We start from the raw sequence: 21,131 nt of genomic DNA, 5'->3' as shown, positions 1-21,131 counted from the left end.
AAAATATTTCACCAGAGGTCAAAGATGAATAGCTACAGGATAATGACGGAAATAACTAAGCGTCATGTGTCATTGTCGCAATGAAAATTGAAACTATGTAACTAAAGTCTAAAAAGTGCAAATTACTAGCGACATTTCACTGTTACACGAGACAAAGGACGACGCTCTAAATACCAATAGCAAGGTAAGTGAAATGCAATTGACGATGCTGAATTACTAAAGCAAAGTCCTTTTTTCATAAATCTTTTAGAGGCTTTTTAAACCTTCCAGGCAGTGTTATGACAGCTGACTTTTAAGTAAAGGGCTCGGATAGCAACGTTTGCGTAGTATTTCTTGTGGGACATGAGAGCACATTAGCAGTAGCGTAGCCGGGGGGTGGTTGGGGGCACACTGCCCCTGACAAAAAATGAAAGAAAAAAGTGCCCCTCTGACAAAAAATGAAAGAGAAAAATCTGGAGGGCAAAGGAAAAGAAAAGGGACAAGGAGCCCCTTTTCTACCAAAATCAGCCCGATCATGGACCAAACTAATGTACAATACAAAATTTTGGAGCGCTACGCGCGCAGATTGTAAAGATATAACCATTTTCATCCTGATAATGGGCGAAAATAGTGTCAATTTGGCGTCCCAATAAACACTTTTTAGAAGCTCGAAGATATAAGTCTCTATGTATTGTATGATGCAACTGTAATTTTTACGTCTGTGCCCATAAAATTTTATTTTGCCCCCCCCCCACCAAAAAAGCTGGCTACGCACCTGCACATTAGACATATCGAATTATTCTGAATACGAGGAATACCATTTGCCATAAAATTTTCATTACACCGCAAATTTCAAAATATCTAAATTATTTGATATCAGAAGGATAATTATGCGTATTCAGAATGTTATTCAATATGTTTGATGTGCTCTCATGTCCCACAAAAAATACTATCCAAACGTTGCTATCCGAGCCCTTAAGAAAGTAGTTAGGTCTTTTTATTTTGTAATTTAAACCTCAGAGGTATATGGAGAGCATCAACCGCTTTATTTTGGCTTAAATACTTTCCAGTATAAATACATTTAGTGCGCATAATTATATGTATAGATTTGGGAGGTACGTAATAGCCCGGGATAATACGTGTTATAATTGCAGCCATTGTGCATGTTGTGTCAGCTTTAACATGTTGATATTTGTTGCTTCAATTATTACCCGTTTGTAATATTGAAACAATTTGTGAACTTTATTCTTTATGAGAAACAACAATTCACATGTAGAACCTTGCGATTGTTATCGTTTCTGGTGTGCATGATTTTGTTTTGGTTTTCATTTATAAAGCGTACTCTTATTGTATAGATGAAACTGTAAACTCTAGAACCGAAACTCCAAACTTCGATGAATCCTGGTTATATGATTGAAGACAGCTACTTTCATATATATATTATAATAATAATTAAATAACACTATTCATGAAAGTGAAATCCATATTCCAGGTATTTTGTCGGTTACATAGTGAAATATGATCTCCATATAAATCAACATAAATTTAAAACATAGTATGAAAAATTTGAAGAATTCCAACAAAAAATGCTTATGTTTTGCTCACATTTATTACTAGTGGTTTCAGCAGTCTGGCAACTCATCACAGTCTGTTTCCTTTTACGGGCAACAGGAGCCAACGTAGAGGGCGTGATAAGCTGGTCAAAGATGTTGTGGAGTGCATAGGCCCCTTCGTCGTTGTTTGGAGTGTCGTGTCCTTTTCTGCGGATCCAATTGGTTTCTTTGAGCAGCCTGGTAGTCTTATAAGCTTCACGATCAATGACTTTTGACTTTCATGTTGCCCATAAAAGGAAACGGTCTGATGTTGTGAGTTGACAGTCTGATTAGAGTAGTGGTAAAACGCCACTAAAATAAGAGTAAAACATCTGCATTTTTTGTTGGAATTGTTGAAAATGAACACAATCCACAGTTTTAAATTAACATTCCCATTAAACTTGTAATTAAAATTCTATGATAAGCGACGCGAGCTGATACCGAAAGCGGCAAAAACTTTTTTTGCTAAATTTATGTTTTTCGTTTAACGAAATGATTTTCATACAACAAGTACAAGCGCAATAATGTATAGTGCGCTACGCTCAGGCACAACACCTACACGTTGATCCACAAGCCTGTGTACTGAGGCTTGGTAATCGGTGTGATGTTTATTTTTTTGTCTATATACATGATGTTAACCTAGTTTTTGCAATTTTACGTATCAAACTTCCTGCAACCAAATTGGAATACAAAAAAAAGCCCAATTCCGCATTGAATTTTTATGTTTGTGATTGTTATGTTTTGGCTTATAATGTTACAGATTAATCGGACAATCTCGACTCGAGTAGTGATACCTGCATATAATATACCGAAGATGACGCATTCCGATACACTACGTATTTTCCTGTTAACAACTACAGTTCTTCCCTTCATCGTCTGCAACGTATCCAAAAGTGATTACTGGTTCAAAAAACTTTCCCCGGATGAGATTTTTCCAATCGCTGCTTGGTTACCCCAAATAGATTATTTTAAAGTTAAATCCTGTGGTAAGTCAGCTAACGTATCCTCATTCTATTACTAACGTGCTTGAGGTGGTACTACACCCCTTGATAAATTTATGACTATCTTTGCTTTTTTCTCAAAATATGATACCACACTGGTAACAAAGGTTATGTATATTATAGGTGCAAGGAATCCAGTTACTCAAGACAAGCGGTACGTTATTAATGATAAGAAAAGAGGTACCGCTAGAATGTACCTCATTTCTTAACATATAAAATGAACCAATTGTCTTGAATTACTGAAATTTTAGTGCAGTAATTGGATTCCTTGCCCCTATAACATACATAACTTTTGTTACCAGTGTGTAGTTAATTTGTGAGAAAAATGCAAAAGTTAGCCACAAAATATATCAGGTGTAGTACCACCTTAAAGTTAAATCAATTCAAGATTACTCTACTTTGACTGATTTTCAATTGATTTCAAGAGCGTCAATCCGTTTTGAAACGATAAGTGTCCTGATTTTAACTGGTCAACATTATTCTCTTTTTGAGAGCTATAGCTACATCCGTTCACATTACAATCATATCGATAAAGGTCTGCCAAGAATTACTACCAACATGATGTTTTGTAGCAAATCTGGGATTTTCCCAATATTTCACCTTACATCACTTCCTGTCGGTTTTCCTGTGATGTCATTTCATTTTACAATCTCTAGGGTTTTCCCCTTGATATAAATAGTCTTGATTAATGTTGTTGTTATTTCTATCATAGGGGTTTTCCAGAAAAGTCATGATAAACATATTATTGCATGATTATAAAGGTAACTTCCCCTATTTCATGACATAGGATTATACAGGGTACATCATAGGGGGAACATTATTTTGATAGAGTCCCCATCTGAAAATGTGGCGGAAAGTCCCCTCTGTCCATCGGGATTGAAGCACATGGTCGATTTGCCTGGCGTGTACGCGTAAAATGGAGTCATATGAGAAGTAAGAGTTAAATACATAAATTAAACACACAAAACTGACCCCATAGTGACCTTTAAAATGAATATTCATAGAAGATAACGAAATAGGCCACATAAGCGCTCCTAAGGTAATCAGTCAATATGTAAACTGACTTCTTAGGTTAAAGCCTTATTATAACATTTTCAAACAAAATAGATTAGCATTTCTTTGCCATAAAATGTTAGCTTTTATTGTCAGGTATTTTTGAGCCGAACAACTACGGCAAAGCAAAGAAAATTGGAATTTACTACCAGCGCACATGACGCCAATACGTATATACCACTCCTTCGGTCATGTTGTGGTACGACCCTTTGTTGTGTATATCACCGTCCCGCACGCCGTGTACGTACTGTGTGTTATGAACATCGGCGTTTTATTCAAAATCTCGGATTTTGACTAAACTACAGCACCTAGAGTCTTGATTTTTGCAGGGTATATTGGTTTAAGGGCGTACTACACCCATATATTGGTTTGATTGGTCTAAAAAATATTTTTTCATTGATAGCTAGGCGATATATGCACGGATCATGTGAAATAAAATAAAAAATTAAAAAAAAGAAAAAAGAAAGAAAAAAAAGGTGCTTTTAAACCATTGTATAGTAAGTCATTTTAGCCCTATATATTTTTTTGTTTACATGTATCCTAGTAACTCAGATGCGTGTTTCATAACAAACCATAATTTATTCTTTTCAACATGTTCAAGTAGGGTACATGAATAGAATACATTAAATCCTTTGTTATACCATCTATAGAAATGTACTCACTGATTATAACACTGAATAAATTAAATAGGCCTAATCTCTTCCACATAGACAATTTAATACTACACCATGTATTTATCTTCTATAATGTGTTGTTAGGAAAAGAGATTAAAAAAGGCTATAAGGTCATCAAAGGTCAGGTTATAGGTCAATTGGTTCAGGTCAAATTCAGGCATCAATTTTGAATACATGTGATAGTCTGTGATATCATACATGTCATAATGAGGCATCAATTTTGATATTTTGTCTGTTACTGGATATATAATGGAAATGTGTGAGGTGGATATACTAAAATACCTTGGGATGTAAATGGTGAGTACAATTTAGATTGCCTAGTTGAGATGGATTGGGCAAATAAATATAAAATAGTTACCAAAATCACAAAAAATGAAGCTTACGGAAAACTACCTAATATGGTGGTATACCGGTATGTGATAAAAAATACAATCTTTTTCAAGATTGCTGTAGTGTGGTTGTGGTAACCTGTTACCTATGGCTTAATTAAGTTTCAGTGAAATAGTGTCGCAAGTTCAAAATACAAAATATAGCTCAACATTGAAAATAGAAGCATTTTAACCGGTTCGTTTTTTGATAGTTGTGGAGCACCAAGTTCATGAAGTCATAAAAGAAATCAGGGACCACTTATTCCCATTTTAAATATCAACGTTATTTCCCTAATGTGTTAGCAACACATATCCAACATTTTAACGAAATCCGTTGATAGTAAGCTTTCCAAAATGAAGTGAATTTAAAACATCAGTGATGTACCACCTTTTGGCTTATATCATTAGAAGCATGTACGCTTCATTGATACTGATGCCACCAATTGAACGAGAAGATTTGCCCCTTCATTTTGCATACCACTTTGTCCAATTTCTTTTTCTCATTTCTTCACAAAATGCAAAAAAATGCAAAAAAAATGCAATGGGTGTAGTACCCCCTTAATAAAGTACAATTTAACCGTGTAAAAAAGGAATTTTAAAAATTCAGTGAGGGCGTCTTCCTCAGCAAATGTTATAATATGGCTTTAAGTAAAGATGTTCGAGAAGTTAAAGTTTCAAAAGGCAATGGAATTTAAAGATGGTTGAACCCTTCTCCATTGCTAGACAAGTATTGTCATGTCGAAGGTTGTTGGAACATATGATTAGAGGTATCTGCATTGACTGTGTTGTCAAAAAGGGTACCTTATATACTTAAATAACGATATCAGTTGGGTAAAATCTTACGTCCCTAACTGTTTTTGACAATGTGGTTATAATATATGTAATTTATACGGTGATGTTGTTGATTTTCTTCTTTTTGGTGTAATGTTATTGTATTGAAAGAAATTGTCTCCAACTTGTGTTCATGATTCTTGCTTTGCTTTTGAAGATGATAAAATAATATAATACTCCTTTTTTGTTCTTGTTTGGCAGGCTCCCCAAGTGTATACTTCAGTGCCTCCGCGACTCCAGTACCTTTTGTGGCTAACAAGTTCGCAAGGATTGACATCAATTTTACTTCAGGTAGGTATCAATTATCTTGTGGTATTAAACAATTATATATCTTGCATATATGAGCATGTTTTCCGAATTCATTTGTTTTGTCTCCAGGAAATTGTCGCTTTTGGTCAAGGGACAATAAACTAATAAGTTTAAAATGTTAAAATAAGTGTATTGTGTTTTTGAAATTGTCAGCCCATGATCTCATTGCCGGAGACTTTATTGTGAATTACAATCGTTGGCCGTACCACCTGGAAGCCGATGCTTGTGACTGGCCTTGGCGTCGATTTGGCGTGAAAGTCTGCCCAATAGTAAAGGGAGGTAGGGAAAATATATTATAATGTAATTATATATTATATTCAAATATTGTAAATTTGTTGATGTGAATCTTGTGAAATTTTGATGAAAGTATTTGAAATGGGAATTGTTTTCGTCCTTGCTCCCGACCCACCCCGACCAAGAAAGCTGGATACGCCCCTGGCCTGCAGGGTACAATATTATTGAAACAATCTTCCTCTGTCTCATCAACATCCTCATCTATTATAATAGTAATATACATTTGTATAAAAAATACAACATTGTTGGGATATTGAAAATAAGGGATCTGCCGTTATGGCGTTATATGCAAACCAGGTTTAAAATAAATAGCTCTGATTTAAAATAAATTAAGTCGATGCCAATTCTACATGGAATTCTTCACACTCCCTCCCACCCCAGCCACTACACAAATATACAATACACTACACAATGTGACCTTGTTTATAAAACAGTTTTCACAAATCAAAATATTAACAAATTAATAGTCGGACCATAGTCGAATGCTATATCGATTCAGCTAAGTTTACTTATTGCCTTATCGATTGTGAATTGATATCGGCAGGACCATTACCGCCGCCATCACCCACCACCACCAACAAGAACAAATACAATCTATATGGTCAATTCCAGCCAAAGCGGGACAAAATTCTCTCTGGGGGCCATTTTAAAAATGTGTTCCTTTTCAATTCTAGACTTATCAAATGAGACGATCATATCTAGTGAATCATCAGGTGGAAGTGCCATCGGATTGAAAAATAACTTTTCTTGCTAGACCAAATAAAGTGTTAAATGCGCATATGCATGTTACCCACGAATCCAAGCCTTTTTCACCTGTTGTACGCCATAAAATTTCACTTTCTTTAATATCTTTCAATATTTTATGTGTGACCCATATACACTAATATCGGTGAAGACTTTGAACGTAAAATAGAATTTTATTACATATATCTACAAAGAAATATTATGGTTATTACAGATTTTAAGAAAGAACCAGGTGTACAGTTAAGATTGTGTCAATTCTTCGAACTTTTTCCAAAGTGGCTGTCATTTAACATTACTGTATTATTTCGAAAGATTAGAATAAATGCTTCATAGAAATATAAACTTAGATTTTGTATCTCGTCGCAGGATGAGGATCTCGGATGGATTCGTGGGGTAACAGCGTCTGAAAAATAGCAATTCCTATTAATTTTTTTAATAAAAATAAAAATTGCTTTTCCGTATGTCAATAATTCAGGCTGCAATGGCACTAAAATGAATTTTAATCAAAATACAAACTACATGGAATATTTAGAATTGATCATTATGGCATTTTGGGTATAAAATTTTTGAGAGTAATGAAGTTACCAAATTCAAATAGACAGAGCAAACAGTTTTATATTATTATTTTAAGTAAAATCATTCCATATTTTCATGCAGCAATATTCTATTAAATCGTGTTTGACAGTTCATATGAACTAAAACACTATCAATACATTGTTAACTATAATTTAAGTAGGGATTCGTGGGTAACCAAAATGTTCGTGGGTAACACATATTTGAAGGTATGTATTGGTAAGCGGCAAAATAGAAAATATTACAGAAGGTTGGAAACCATCATGCGGTTATTCCTCCATTGTGTTTCAATGATTCCCGTGTCTCTAACCAATTGCATTCACCCAAAAAATGGTAATTTAGGATAATCAATCAAAACTTCATGATACAGCTTCAGTATACCTTCAAGAGGACGCTATTAAACAGGACTGTTTTGGAACCTATTTCGCATGTTTTCAAAATGTTAAGATGAATAAGAAACATATAATTTACGAGTAAATCCTTGGATTCGTGGGTAAAGCCGAATTCGTGGGTAAAGCTATAAGTACTATAGTACCGTATGGGGTTTGCGTTTCTTAGGTGCATAAACTGTAAGTACTGTAAAAATTATAGCATACCCATGGCTTGAATATGTGCTGATTTAAACTTAAAATAAACAATCTCCTTGTTTTTCAAGGTTAGCATCTATTCGGGATTCGTGGGTATCAAAAGTTTAAACCGTCGTAGATTCTTTTTTAAAGCGGTGAATGTATTTTTACGATTTACAATTTTAAGCGCTTGTCAAACTAAATTCAGTGTCCAAAGTCATTAAATGTTAATTTAAGTTATGGCAATTATATTTGCTGGACTCGTGGGTAACAGTTGATACGTGGGTAACGTCAAATTTGATTTTATGGAATTTTATGGTTAAAATGTATTTGCATAAAATAATCACTTGGACCTCAGAAATATAGAACAAAACTTCGTTTCATGATATAGTCATTTATGGCATATTCACTTAACATTTTTCAGAACGATCATTTTATTTTTGATACGCGGGTAACAAAATTATTAGCCAAATTGACTTAATGGCCTCTGGAGTCCACAAACTTTGGTGGAATTCAATCGTTTTACATATGATGAGAGATCATGCAAACGTCTTTCTAACGGTAATAATTTCATTTTGATTGAAGGACATTCAATGACATATATGGTGCTTTATCTTTGAATTCGTGGGTAACACCAATTCATTTAAGCCATCATAACTTGTCCCCTGGTATGACTTGCTAGTAAAGGCTTATATGCTCAAAGAGAGCACATTGGACGTGACATGATATGCTCCATCAATAACGTGATTTCCTTTATTAATGACATTTTAAAGTGGAAAGTTAACATAGAGAGAATTTTGTCCCGCTTTCGCTGGAATTGACCATATATATAGATGCTACAATAACGATTTGCTATATCTTTTCAGGCACGTATTATCTTCACGCGGCTGGTGTTTTGAACTTTCCAGAAACTGAGAAGGTAGAATGACTTATATCTTCTTTGTAATAAATAAATAAATACATTAATTAATTTAATGATTAATTAATTCATTAATTAATTAATTAATTAATTCATTCATTCATTCATTCATTCATTCATTCATTCATTCATTCATTCATATTTCTTTATATGTTCATACGGACGGGTTTATAGCGATCTTGTATAGTTTTTCCCATTTTAAAAACAAACAAAAGACACACAAAAACAAACATAATTATTGGGTACATACCCACACTCGTACCGCAAGCTCATTCTTTAGGTCAAAGGTTAAAATAAGGTTTGTCTATGAGCAAATGGAAAAAAAACCTATACTATGCTATGAATAATATTTTGATAGCTATTTTTTATTTAATATTTGCGCTACTGTTTCCAGCCGCTTCATGTTCTTAATTATTTTTTTGATGACTAAAAATAAAATAGAACCTGCAATGTACTTAAGGGATTTAGAATGAGCGTTTATGGCGTTTCGACAGTATTTTTGTGGGACATGAGAGCACCTCAGACGTATCGAATTGCATTCTGAATACGAAGCATGTCTTTCTGATATCAAATAATTTTCATTTTTGAAATTCACGATATAATACAAATTTTATGACAAATTATTAAAATTTGATATTTTTCAAATTTCTGATATATAACAGTCCTCGAAATAAATTTTATAAATCTAATGATATATTCTTAAAGTGTATGTAGCTGGGAGGAAAAGCCGACGATCAATTGAAAATTTTGACCTTTTATATTGAAGATATGGATTTTTCCCCAAAAGACCTATTTTGTTGGTGTTTTGGGAAAAAATCCATATCTTCAATACGAAAGGTCAAAATTTTCAATTGATCGTCGGCTTTTCAAGTTTTCTATACAATTTTGCTGATATTGGACTTTTGTTCGGTTTTCTTGACAGGGTCAGTATGCAGGTAATGTCTCCTTGGTGAACGATGATGACGAAGTTATATTGTGTTTGATTTTCGTTTTGCATATTTAGTGGGCACTCAGGCATGAAGATACGGAAGAGGAAAAATGCTGCCCGGGCGTACCACTCACATAAATGGTCTGTACGCATGTGTGACCAAAAAACAAGTAAAAAGGGGTGTTTTTTTAGGCGAGACAAGTTACGCGAGTGACTCATTTAGGGTTTAAAAACACTGATTTTCAACAATAAGGGTAGTTTTCTGAAACTTAACAACTTGTTTAGGGTACCTTTTCAACTTTTTGCTAATTACGAGTCCAAATTTTTTTTTTTTTCATTTTTACTAGCCCAAAAACTCAAAAAAGTTGGTCACGCATGCGTACACTCTCATTCTTGAGTGCCCCCCCCCCCCTGGGAAATGCTGCCTGAAAATATATGTCTATCCATTCCCTTTTGTGTCATTATACTTTGTATTTCTTTTGTCCAAAGTTTGATAAACTGCTCATTATAATAATTCTGGTAATGTGGAGAGTAGTGGACATTATTTAGAAAATTTAGGCAGAATTTGGACTATGCAACAAACTTTGAACAGAAGAAATACGTTTGTATTTATATAGACTATGATAGTTTGATCGTTCCAGCTACATAAATAAAAAAAAAACGAACTTAAATGCATTTTAAATTTGTTAAAATGTCCAACAGATAATGTGGTTAGTGTTGATAAGGCTTTATTAAGTTCGATGGTGACCCCATATGAGACTCAAACCCCCCAAACGGGTAAATTTATACCATATCTGAGACCCCTTCTGTTTAAAAGATACTCCATCCTGTCCATGTGAAACTTGCAAGTGTTGCATGGGTACCACGTGGGATCATTAACATTTGCAATGAAAAAACCCATATGGAGACCAAGAATACAATTTATCTTTATTTCCGCGACTATTTCCCTCAATTTCCATTTCACTTTTGAGAAAAAAAAAACAATTGCAGAAACCCTAACCGAGACTCACTGGCTGCATTTGATGCCCAATACGATTTTAATACCAGTTTTGCGAGTCCTGGGATCGTTACTGGTCTCGCTTTTTTGTGGGGCGAGCTAAGCTTGGTTTCTCAACCAGTACATCAATTTGCATGTGGACACAGGACACATAGAAGAATATAACATTGTCTCGAGTTTTTTTTTAAATTTTAAAAATGCATAGCTTTTGCATTTATTCTTTTGGAAGAATTTTATTTTGCCGTATAATGTGAGATAAACGGTTCAAAACAAACCACTACCAGAAGTACCCGGTGTACTGCTCAGGTATGGATCGCATGTTAGTCACTCGAAAGTCTCGAACCCCAACGGGGTCATAACTTCCGAGCGGCTAGCATGCTCACCATATCGCAACAAGACACCGATTATTTCTGGTAATTTTCTATATATTACACTTTATCTAATACATATTGTAAAACTAAAGGTCGTAGTGAAAAGGGTTAAATATTATATGAATTAATAGACGCAATCATATTTCAAGTGATCACAAGAGAATCTGAAACGCATGCGTTTTTCCACAGTATGTAAATAATATCGTTTTTCCTTTGTCGTTTTAGAATTGAAATGTTGGTAGCATTTATTCTTCTTAATCGCAGATATGGAAAAGATCAGCTTCTTTATAATATTTGAGTGCACATGGTTTCTTTAAATTGATGGTTTCTTTAAAAAAAAAAAATATATAGGTATATTTGTAAGGTTTTTTACAACCATAAACAGCAGGGATATATAGGTATATATAAAATTACAATGGGTGTGATTAGAAGGAAACATTATTTAGCTTTCATCTGCACCGAAAGCGATTGGTAAAATATCTGTCGTGATTCGATTTGAAATAAACTGGCCTCAAAAAGAAACTTGTCATATCTTAAAATCCTGTCCATAAAAATGTACACAAATTGCACACAGGATTTCTTCAATACTCTACTCTAAACACTGACCAGTAACCAAGCAGTCGTCCAACTGACACAACGGCAAAATGCACTGACATGGAACAGCTTCATGGACCACATTCACAGCCCAATAATTGGCACCCAACACAAGAAATCTGCGAGTAAATGGAATAGTGTGGAACAAGACCTATTTCTTGAAGAAAGTGTGTGAAAAGCAGCAGCAGCCCCGTTCCAAACTATTCCACTTACTCTTTTGAAATAATCATCACCTGTGTAAGGATCTTGTCCCGGGGGTCACTCCCATTGTGGCCTGTACACCATCCGCGATAATCAACTTTTGAAAAGCACCCTAAACAAGGATTTAACCCTTGGCTAAAACAATACCCTAAAGGTGTTTTCACACCCTAAACAGGGATTTTATTCCTTGCATCAAATTTCATACCCTAAATTTCATATCCGCGTATTAGCAATTGCAATTTTGCTACCCTTTTTTCCAATATTTCATGTTTTTGACACCCTAAACGCGTTACGCGTGTATCGTGCTTACCACGAAAAACTACCCTTTTACGCGTTTTCATTATCGCGGATGGTGTACAGGCCACAATGGGAGTGACCCCGGGGATCTTGTACGCATTCTCATGGATTTCTTTTGTTGGGTTCCAATTATTCGCCTGTGAATTTGGTCCCGGAAGCTGTTTTGTGTCAGTGCATTTTACCGTTGTGTCAGTTGGACAACTGCTTGGTTACTGACATGTGTTTAGAGTAGAGTATTGAAGTAATCCTGTGTGTAATTTTTGTTCATTTTATGGACATGATTCTAAGATGTCTCTCTAACAATAAAGAAATGTATAAATTATAACATTAATTACATTTAATTGGCGCCTCTTGCTATTTACCCATAAACACTATCAAGGGGAGACTGAAGATGAAAATTTACTTTTTCAAATGCTTAATCTATTGGCTCCACATTTGGTGGAATGGTGTATCTTAATGAAACCTTTGAAATCAATTTTAAATGCTGTTGCTATGGCAACGACCGCCATATTGGTCTTTTCAAGGTCTTTTAAAGTAACGGTAGTCGTAGTGACCACATGTATTAGGTACTAGGTCTCTATGTCTAACTAAACTTACGCAGAATGGAACTTTGAATAGAAGTTCAAGTCGGTGCGTTACGATGTTTTAAATGTCATTTTTAAGAAAAAAATATGAAATGTGGGTCGTTTTAATGGTCAGGAAGGTTTGATTCAAAATTGACTCTGAGTTATTCCAGACAGATATGTCAATGACTATCTGACAAATATAGTGATTGGAGTTTGCGTTACTGAGAAAAGCTGCGAGCAACCTCTCAACCTGCGTAAATCGCAATTGGCAGAAAACGTCATTACATGTCTAGAAACACTGAATATGCATAATAATAATAATAATAATAATAATAATAATAATAATAATAATAATAATAATAATAATAATAAAGAAACATTTATGAAGCGCTTAAAACATAAGTCGCTAAGCGCTTTACACAGCATGCCTTAATTACAAAATTATACAACAAATTACAAGTACAACAAACATGGTATACCGGAAGCGATTTACAAAGCATATTTAGGCCCTTAATACAAAATTACATATCAAAATAACATAAACTACACCAAAACTATATAAAGCAGGTAATATTGAAACAAAATTATAGCAATATTAAAATAGTCGTAGCAGAATTCAATCAATATCATCGTAAAAATCAATGTACGACCGTACATGAACGTATACGCAACAGAGTTTAAAAAGAAAACCACCGGGATTTTCGATAAAAAGCAGGAGAAACATCCTTGGGCCCGTCCCACGCAGTACCCGGTTTCCACGTTGCACGCTAATATTAAAAATGACAATGCGACGCAGAATGAGAAACCAGGTTTACTGCAATAATACTTTCACACGTATAATCAACATTTACATAACAAATTATTACCAAATGCCTGATTGACAATTATCTTTGAATTTGTTAAAAATCGCCCCTTGAAAAACAATAAAATACAAAAGTAACGTAATATACGTGTTACTAAATAACACTAACTTTTCGTTATTACCAATAATTTTAACAATTAAACAACATTTGCATTGAAAATAGTTATTTTATCTTTTAATTTTGTTAAAAAAATTTGCACTTTGAAAAAGCAATTAGAAACAAAAGAAATACATCGTATATAGTAAAAAATATTGCTGCTTTGCTTTGGAACAAACTGGACGATTGAGCTGAAATAAAAAGCAAATAATATTTTAATTTTAAACTCAACATGACGATATTGGAGGGCATTGGATAAGGGAGGGCGGGTTAGTGTAGTGGTCTTCTCACTCGCTTCTCACCACTGTGGCCCGGGTTCAATTCCCCGCGGTGCCACATGTGAGTTTGGTTGCCGATCCATGCTCGTCCTCGCAGGTTTTTCTCCGGGTGCTCCGGTTTTCCTCCTGCTTCTAAAATCGGACCTCTTCCCATATCCCTGTCCCGTCATATTTGGAGGCATCCCTTGAATTTAGTAGCCTCTGAGCACTATTGGGTTTAGCCTGGCTTCGGCCGAATGTTATAAATAATTACAAAAATAAATATTTGCACTATTTTCATCTTCAGTTTTTACTTAAAAAGTTAAATAGCAGCATAATGAAAATAATACGAGGGGGTATCAACAAGTTTTAGAAATCGCCCAGAAGTGAAGTGAAAGAGCTATATCAATGAAATTTTGTCAGTGCAATCACTGGTCCTTATGTACACTATGGTGCAAAAATGGTCTAATAAGTATGTTTACTTTTTTACAGGCGACGCTAGATGCTAATAACCTGCTGCCCCAGTTACTGCGCATAAACTGCAAGATTGAGAAAAATGAGGCAAGCAGCGTTATCAAGACCCTGCATTTGAAGGGTTGCAGTGCCTAGAAAATCGATGATGAAATGAAAGTTATCTTCGGTGGTGATTGTGATATTGTCACTGTTGCTTTTTGGAAAATGAATTCTTATTTAATCACAGATTTTTTGGGCACTGTAACCCTTAAAATGGAACTTAATCATGCTACATGCCTCAATTTTCTACATTTTGCTGGTTATGCGGTTACATAGGCAGGTACTGACATCTAGCGCCTGTAAAAAAGTAAACATTCTTATGAGACCATTTTGCATCATAGTGTACATAAGGACCAGGGATTGCACTGACAAAATTTTATTGATATATCTCTTTCACTTCTGGGCGATTTCTAAAACTTTGATACCCCCTCGTATAACTATACAAAAATAATTACAGATGTCGTCTATCGGCCGATATAATGACCGTTATTCCTATGTACAATCTTTTAGGTTGAACGGGTGTGCAAACTAATGTTGTAATTAGGATGACGGAATGCTCGTATTGACTCTTACAGGAACCGTCTTTTCGTGCACAAACATGAACACAAAAAATCCTTCCTAATAGCTGCCTTATGATCTACTCTCGATATCATAAGAAGAGGGCAACCACTTCCTACCCCACATTTTCGACCAATTACTCCATTCCAAAACGCCACCAACGTCGAGTTCCAACAGGAAACAAACGAGGAGTGTGAGAGTTGATCAGTCAATTTGAGAAAGTAATACGATGTAGTACGAAACGTCATTAAGGTATGTTTAACATCTTATACCGAAATACTCTTGGATTTGTACACAAGAACTCTTGAAAATTTAGTTAGGTCGAATTAAGATTGATCTATGTTCAATTTGGTAAAACAGAATAATATCGTTTCAATGTATTTTTCTGATGTCAGGAGTAAATATGCGCGAATGTTAACTTGATGTCATCCAAAGATACCTTCACTGTATGGTTTTGTTCCTCATATAGTTGCGGAGTTCTGGTCGCTTCTACGTCTATGTCTGAAGGCATTAGAAATACCGGAAACTAATTCAAGCACAATGGCCAAACAATTGCGACATGAACAGGCCCCACTACCACCACGCTGCTTCACTGACCGACATATTATCAGAGTTGAGTTGCCTGTTGAAAAAAATTAAAATACATGTAATTCTTTTAGCTTTGATATAGAGGTAGTAAAAACTAGTAGTTCAAATGACAAATATTAGTTCCACGTCACTTAGTTTTAGTAACGATCCATGCACTACCTCCGAAGGGGTAGTGCAATGTGATACAAAAACAAAACTGCGAGTGCATTGTCATTTGAACGTCAACAAAATCATATCTATAATAGTTGTTAACCTCATTCATAAACACCATAAAAATACATTTTTACTTTTTCGTTTTAAACCCTAAAAACTCGACGGTAAAAAATCCCCATAGTGGCCCGAAAGTTCTAGCCTACTTGCAATGAAATCGAACAAGCCATTACTGCGTAGTTAGACGCAAAGATTCGAGCGTGCGTTGACAAAATGCATTAACAACATGGCCAATGGTGAAAGGCCAGCTGTCATTGCCTCATGAATATGTCATGCATTTATGAATGGATATTTTATTAGCAAAATACGTATAAAGAAAACTTTGAAGTTTCAAAACAGTGAAACAGTTAATTGTAAGGCCTAGTCGGGTAGTATGAGCCTCCAAGGTTCATTGTTTAACTTTCTTTTCCAAAAACCTATAGAGTAACACTTATTGAATCCTGAAGGCGTTAATCACTAGCGCTTGTACTGTAAAAAGTATACCTTCATTTATTATCGCACTAAAGCCGGAGAAATTATGAAGATTTGAAACCGTAATATACGATTTCGGTCCAGTTTGAATTTGGTTATTCTTTGCAAAATACTATTAGTAACAACTGTCAGGAAAGTTGTCTGGGTATTTTAAGCCAAACTAATAAGGTAAAATGACAGAAAACTCACTATCTTAACCGCGTAACTGTGATATTCTATGGGGTATATGAAGTCATAATTATGACTTTAAATTAAACTTGCTCCTGTTGTCCTAAAACACACTGATTTTGGCTGAATCCAATTAGGTGTGAATTGGGACATATGTAAACATTACATATATACCAAAACAAAATCAAGTTTGAAAAACAAAATCTCATTTTAAGAGATCGTACATCATGGCTTTAAAACGCTAATGTGTTAATATTGATGTGTTAATAAATGAACACTCCAAACTCCAATGAAACACTGAACAATTGTTAGTGATTAACGCATTCAGGGTTTGTCTTATTGAGTTACTTTGTATTTAATTTGATATTGGCAATGTAATACGTGGTCAATTCAAACAAATTTCAAGTACTTGTAATTCCATAATTACTTACCCACGGCGAGAAGCACAACCGATACATTCACCACAATAATAAACACGGCCATTGCTGTTTGTCGATGTCCAGATGTGTCAATAAATGGAACTTGTAGTACTATAGCAGAGACCAGATTAAGAAAGATGGCGACAAGAGAAGTCATCTGCAGCCAGTGCTCAAAGGAATCTTGCATTGGTTTAAAATACCCATGACTGGTTATAAACACCATTGACAGAACTATGGTAGCCCCAAGGGAAAGAGGATCCTCCGAGCCATAAAGCACTACAAGAGTTGTTTGCAACACTTTACGGGAGCTCAACTATCTCCCAATACCAGTATTCTGGCTTGTAATTCTCACAAAGGAACTGTACGTACAATGGATATTTAGAATAATCTTCGATATTATCATTAGTTTGGGTACCAGCATCTTTTTTAATTTCTTGCTCGTCTTCATACATGTCCTCAATATCTTCACGATTAAGGGGTTGCTCGTTTTGTTCTGATGATGTGATTTCGTCTTCATGATGCAAAAGTGGCATTGTATCGAGTGCCTGGATTGTAATTTCGTTACTTTCATTGCCATTGTCTTCACTATCTTCTGAAGGTGCCATGTTTACATTCCCTAAACGTGGTATTTCAACCGACTCATCGTTGTCTGCGGTTTCTTGACGAAATGTTGGTCTTCGACGGTAAATCAGAACGAACAAACACAAAGGATATCCGATGAAAAAAAACAAAGAGACATAAGCTGTTGCAACATAGTGCTTGTGTTCTGGCGTCTGACAGTCAATTGAGTAATCTGATCGTAGTCGATGTTGACAATAAGACTTAGTGTTGTTCTCTTCAACACAGAACTTTTGGCAAGCCACTGGCATAAGAGATAAAATTACAGAACACAAACTCAAGTACGAGATAAAGAGCATTAATACTATAAAGAAATAACAGTTTTCTCTCATGCCTTTCAGTTTTTCAGTCACATTGGCAAACAATAACTTCTTATAAAATCGAGAGAACAACCATCTTGAGCTATAGACTATAGCTGGTACTAGAACAGTAAGACAACAAAACGCCAATCCGATAAGGAATTCCTGGTAGATATTCAATACAAGATTATCAATGTAGCAGCGAGGTTTTGCGAGTAATTTGAAAATGTTTAGCTCCAAAGCTTTAAACACGTAAGCAAGTTTTGATACTTCCGTTGGCCAGTGGACATTATGAACAGAAGTGAATATAGCCCCGGCTATTTGGTAATAACCAAGTACTATTTTAAACCGAGCAACCAGAAGGTACACTAGCGATCGGTTCAGCGTTTTATCATAATTGTTGTTCGCACCATCCGTACGTTCTTTTATCCTTTTCTTGAGATCCCAAATTGTGATCGCCACAACAAGGCACACGAAACTACAAACACCTAAAGCCTCTAAAATTAGATGCCAGATGGGAGGACATACAAAGCAATATTCGAACCATGAATAGTAGCCAATACTACACCTGGAACAAAGCCATCCTTCATAACCTGTCCCACATGATTCATCAATACCATCTGACGCTGGACAAGAAATGTTTCCGCCTGGACAGGGGAATGGATTTGGAAGTGATCCTGGAAAGCTAGTGCTTGTGATATCGAAACTCCTGCTATGTGTCTTCAAATTTGTGACATACGCTTCGTATTCCTTAAGGTTCTGAGTTTTATTGGCAGGCATCTGGAAGTTCCAGGTCCACCAAAAACCTGGAATAAGTTTCTGATACTCGTCTGTACAGTTAATGCCATGTTCTGGGCAACGCATACAGGGACCAAATCTATCTTTTCTGTAGTATCCGTCTAAACAAGAGCAAGCACGGAATCCTGCAAACTTGTTCTTGTCTGTACCCACGGGACATACTTGACAATCCGATGTTTTAGAACCAGGGGCACGATGAAGAGAAACAAAAGTACCATTTGTGCACAAGTCACATCCAATGCCATGTCTTTCTTTCGACACCTGGCCACTGCGCACCTGCAGGTACCCACCTGTAATAATAATAATTGTAAATAAGGCTTTAATATTTCAAAATGTGGGCATCATTTTGTTTAGAGCTTTTAAGCTCTAAAAATTCAAAATACTATAGTAGACTCTGACTGGCAAAAAATGGACAAAAAATTATTTTTACTTTTGGAGTTCTGACCCCCCGAAGTTGGTCCTGGATGGACGAAGTTGCATTTTAAAGGAGTTTAAAATTTTTCTGATGCTAGATTTGAATTCTACACAAAAAACTACCCCAGGATATATACTTTTCAAAGTTGTAGGGGGTTCCCTTTATACATTTATGGACCTCCAAACATCGACTTTCGTGTTGCGACACATTTTTTACGCTGATGCCACGGGAAAACGAAATAGAGTATGAATCTCAAATTTTCAGGATTTTACCTTCTCATCAATATCTACCACCACACAGAAAAAGAAAAAAAAAATTGAAGAGGGAGGTGCTGCGGTGCACATCCCAGGAGTTGACATGGAATGTAGCTCAGTAGCTAAAAAGAAGGAAAATTATGTTCTGCACATTTTGATCATCATTTGGTTCAAAAAATATGTAATACCATTTCACGCTTTGAAAAGATGCAGATTGTTGCAAAGCTGCCCTAATGCTTATACTTATTGTAATGTTGCACTGGTCTCAGAAGCTTTTGACCTTATTTTGGGAATCGGCGCAGTGAATGCTGCTTATACCTAATTGTTTCTTTTGTAATATTGCATTGGCTTGGCAAGATTTTGACTGCAACTTGGGAATCCGCGTAGTTTATCCACATCCAAAGAACATAATTATTACATTACAAGTTGACACTTGTTTTTTACTCGTATTTCTCCTGAAAAAAGACAAATTGTTTTGGTAAAATACTGGCTCGTACGCCCCTTATCAGTGTTCGAAGCGAAATATTGATTTCCAATGCAACAGACTGATGACGTCATTATATGAACGTTTAAAGAACTTTGCTATCGGCCCTCTACTGTCAAAAAGTTGAAAACCTGTGGAAAAGGATGGTAACAAAAGGACCGAATGGTATAGGACAGTAACTTCGACAAGAACCACAGTCAGTGCACAAACCTTCTTATACAGACTTCATATTTAGTATGGAATATATTTATGCAAAATTCCAAGACTGGCCTGGAAGGGTCTGCATAAACCGCTAAGGCTAAACATTAATTGGGGTATGTCGAGAGATGGTGCAAAATAATTGTTTGATAGAAAATGCTTTCCATAACTTTACATTATGATGCTCATAATGTAGCGAATTTGTCTAAAAGACGGATATATTGAGTCTGAATTTGAGCTTGGGGGGGAGACACAATTTCGGACTTTATCCAAAATTGCTCTGTTATAGGGGTTTGAGGTGATATTTCCTAAACTTCGTCACCAATTGGCATTCATCACAGTTGAAATACACTTGCAATGTACCACTTTTTTTTTTAACAATGGGAGGAGCTTAAATTATGACTCGTAAAAGTGGTACGTACTCAGAAAGTTTGAATGACCTCCAGGGGTCAAAAGTTATAAATTTACGGAGCAAAAACATTTGACCCCAGGGGGCCATTCAAACTTTCTGAGTGCTTACCATTTTATAGTGCCGTATTTTTTAAAGCTCATCCCACTTTCAAAACTTGTAGATTACAAGACTTAGTGCATTTCAGTTCTGATGAACACTTATTGGTATTTAGGTTTCAGTAAATATCACCTTCAATCTAAATAAATTTGATAAGATCAGAATAATGTTGCTCAAATCCAGAAATTTTACCCACACAAAAATCCAATTCAGTCTCCTTAAAACCGTCATTTTAGGCTAATTCACTGCATTATAAGCGCCATAATGTAAACTAATGGAAAGCACATTTTCTGTCAAAATATCATTTTACACCATCTCCCGACACACCTCCCAGACCAGTCTTGGAATTTTGCGAAAAAATATTCCATACTAAATGTCAAGTCTGTAGTTGCAACTAAATCCTTCTATTGCTATGCCCCTGTAGAAAATACACTCCACTACATCAGTGTCTGCGCAGTCATTTACAACACGCTATCCGCTAGCTGCATATGCCGCCAATATGCGAATATAACATTCCCGTGATTCAAATATGGCGGATAATTTGAACATGGACCGAC

The 21,131-nt window shown here is 35.5% G+C and overlaps 2 protein-coding genes across 2 annotated transcripts in view; one reads left to right on the top strand and one right to left on the bottom strand.

The window, feature by feature from the left end:
- Positions 1 to 88: 88 nt before the first annotated feature.
- LOC140136214 (putative phosphatidylglycerol/phosphatidylinositol transfer protein DDB_G0285639) lies at positions 89 to 11,498 on the top strand. The gene is made up of 6 exons (XM_072157934.1): positions 89 to 184; positions 2,332 to 2,557; positions 5,700 to 5,789; positions 5,961 to 6,086; positions 8,851 to 8,903; positions 9,826 to 11,498. Exons 2-6 carry the CDS (start codon positions 2,386 to 2,388, stop codon positions 9,904 to 9,906), a joined length of 522 nt encoding a protein of 173 aa, XP_072014035.1. The 5' UTR covers positions 89 to 184; positions 2,332 to 2,385; the 3' UTR covers positions 9,907 to 11,498.
- Positions 11,499 to 15,010: 3,512 nt separating this feature from the next.
- LOC140136212 (uncharacterized) overlaps positions 15,011 to 21,131 on the bottom strand; it is a 29,064-nt gene continuing 22,943 nt past the window's right edge. The window contains exons 17-18 of the mRNA XM_072157931.1: positions 17,013 to 19,005; positions 15,011 to 15,766 (exon numbers count right to left, since the gene is read on the bottom strand). Coding sequence (XP_072014032.1) covers positions 17,300 to 19,005 — 1,706 coding nt within the window. The 3' untranslated portion in view covers positions 15,011 to 15,766; positions 17,013 to 17,299. The remainder of the gene's footprint in view (positions 15,767 to 17,012; positions 19,006 to 21,131) is intronic.

Source organism: Amphiura filiformis, chromosome 16, assembly GCF_039555335.1.
Source record: "Amphiura filiformis chromosome 16, Afil_fr2py, whole genome shotgun sequence".
NCBI lineage: Eukaryota > Metazoa > Echinodermata > Ophiuroidea > Amphilepidida > Amphiuridae > Amphiura > Amphiura filiformis.
This window is presented reverse-complemented; position numbering and strand designations above follow the sequence as displayed.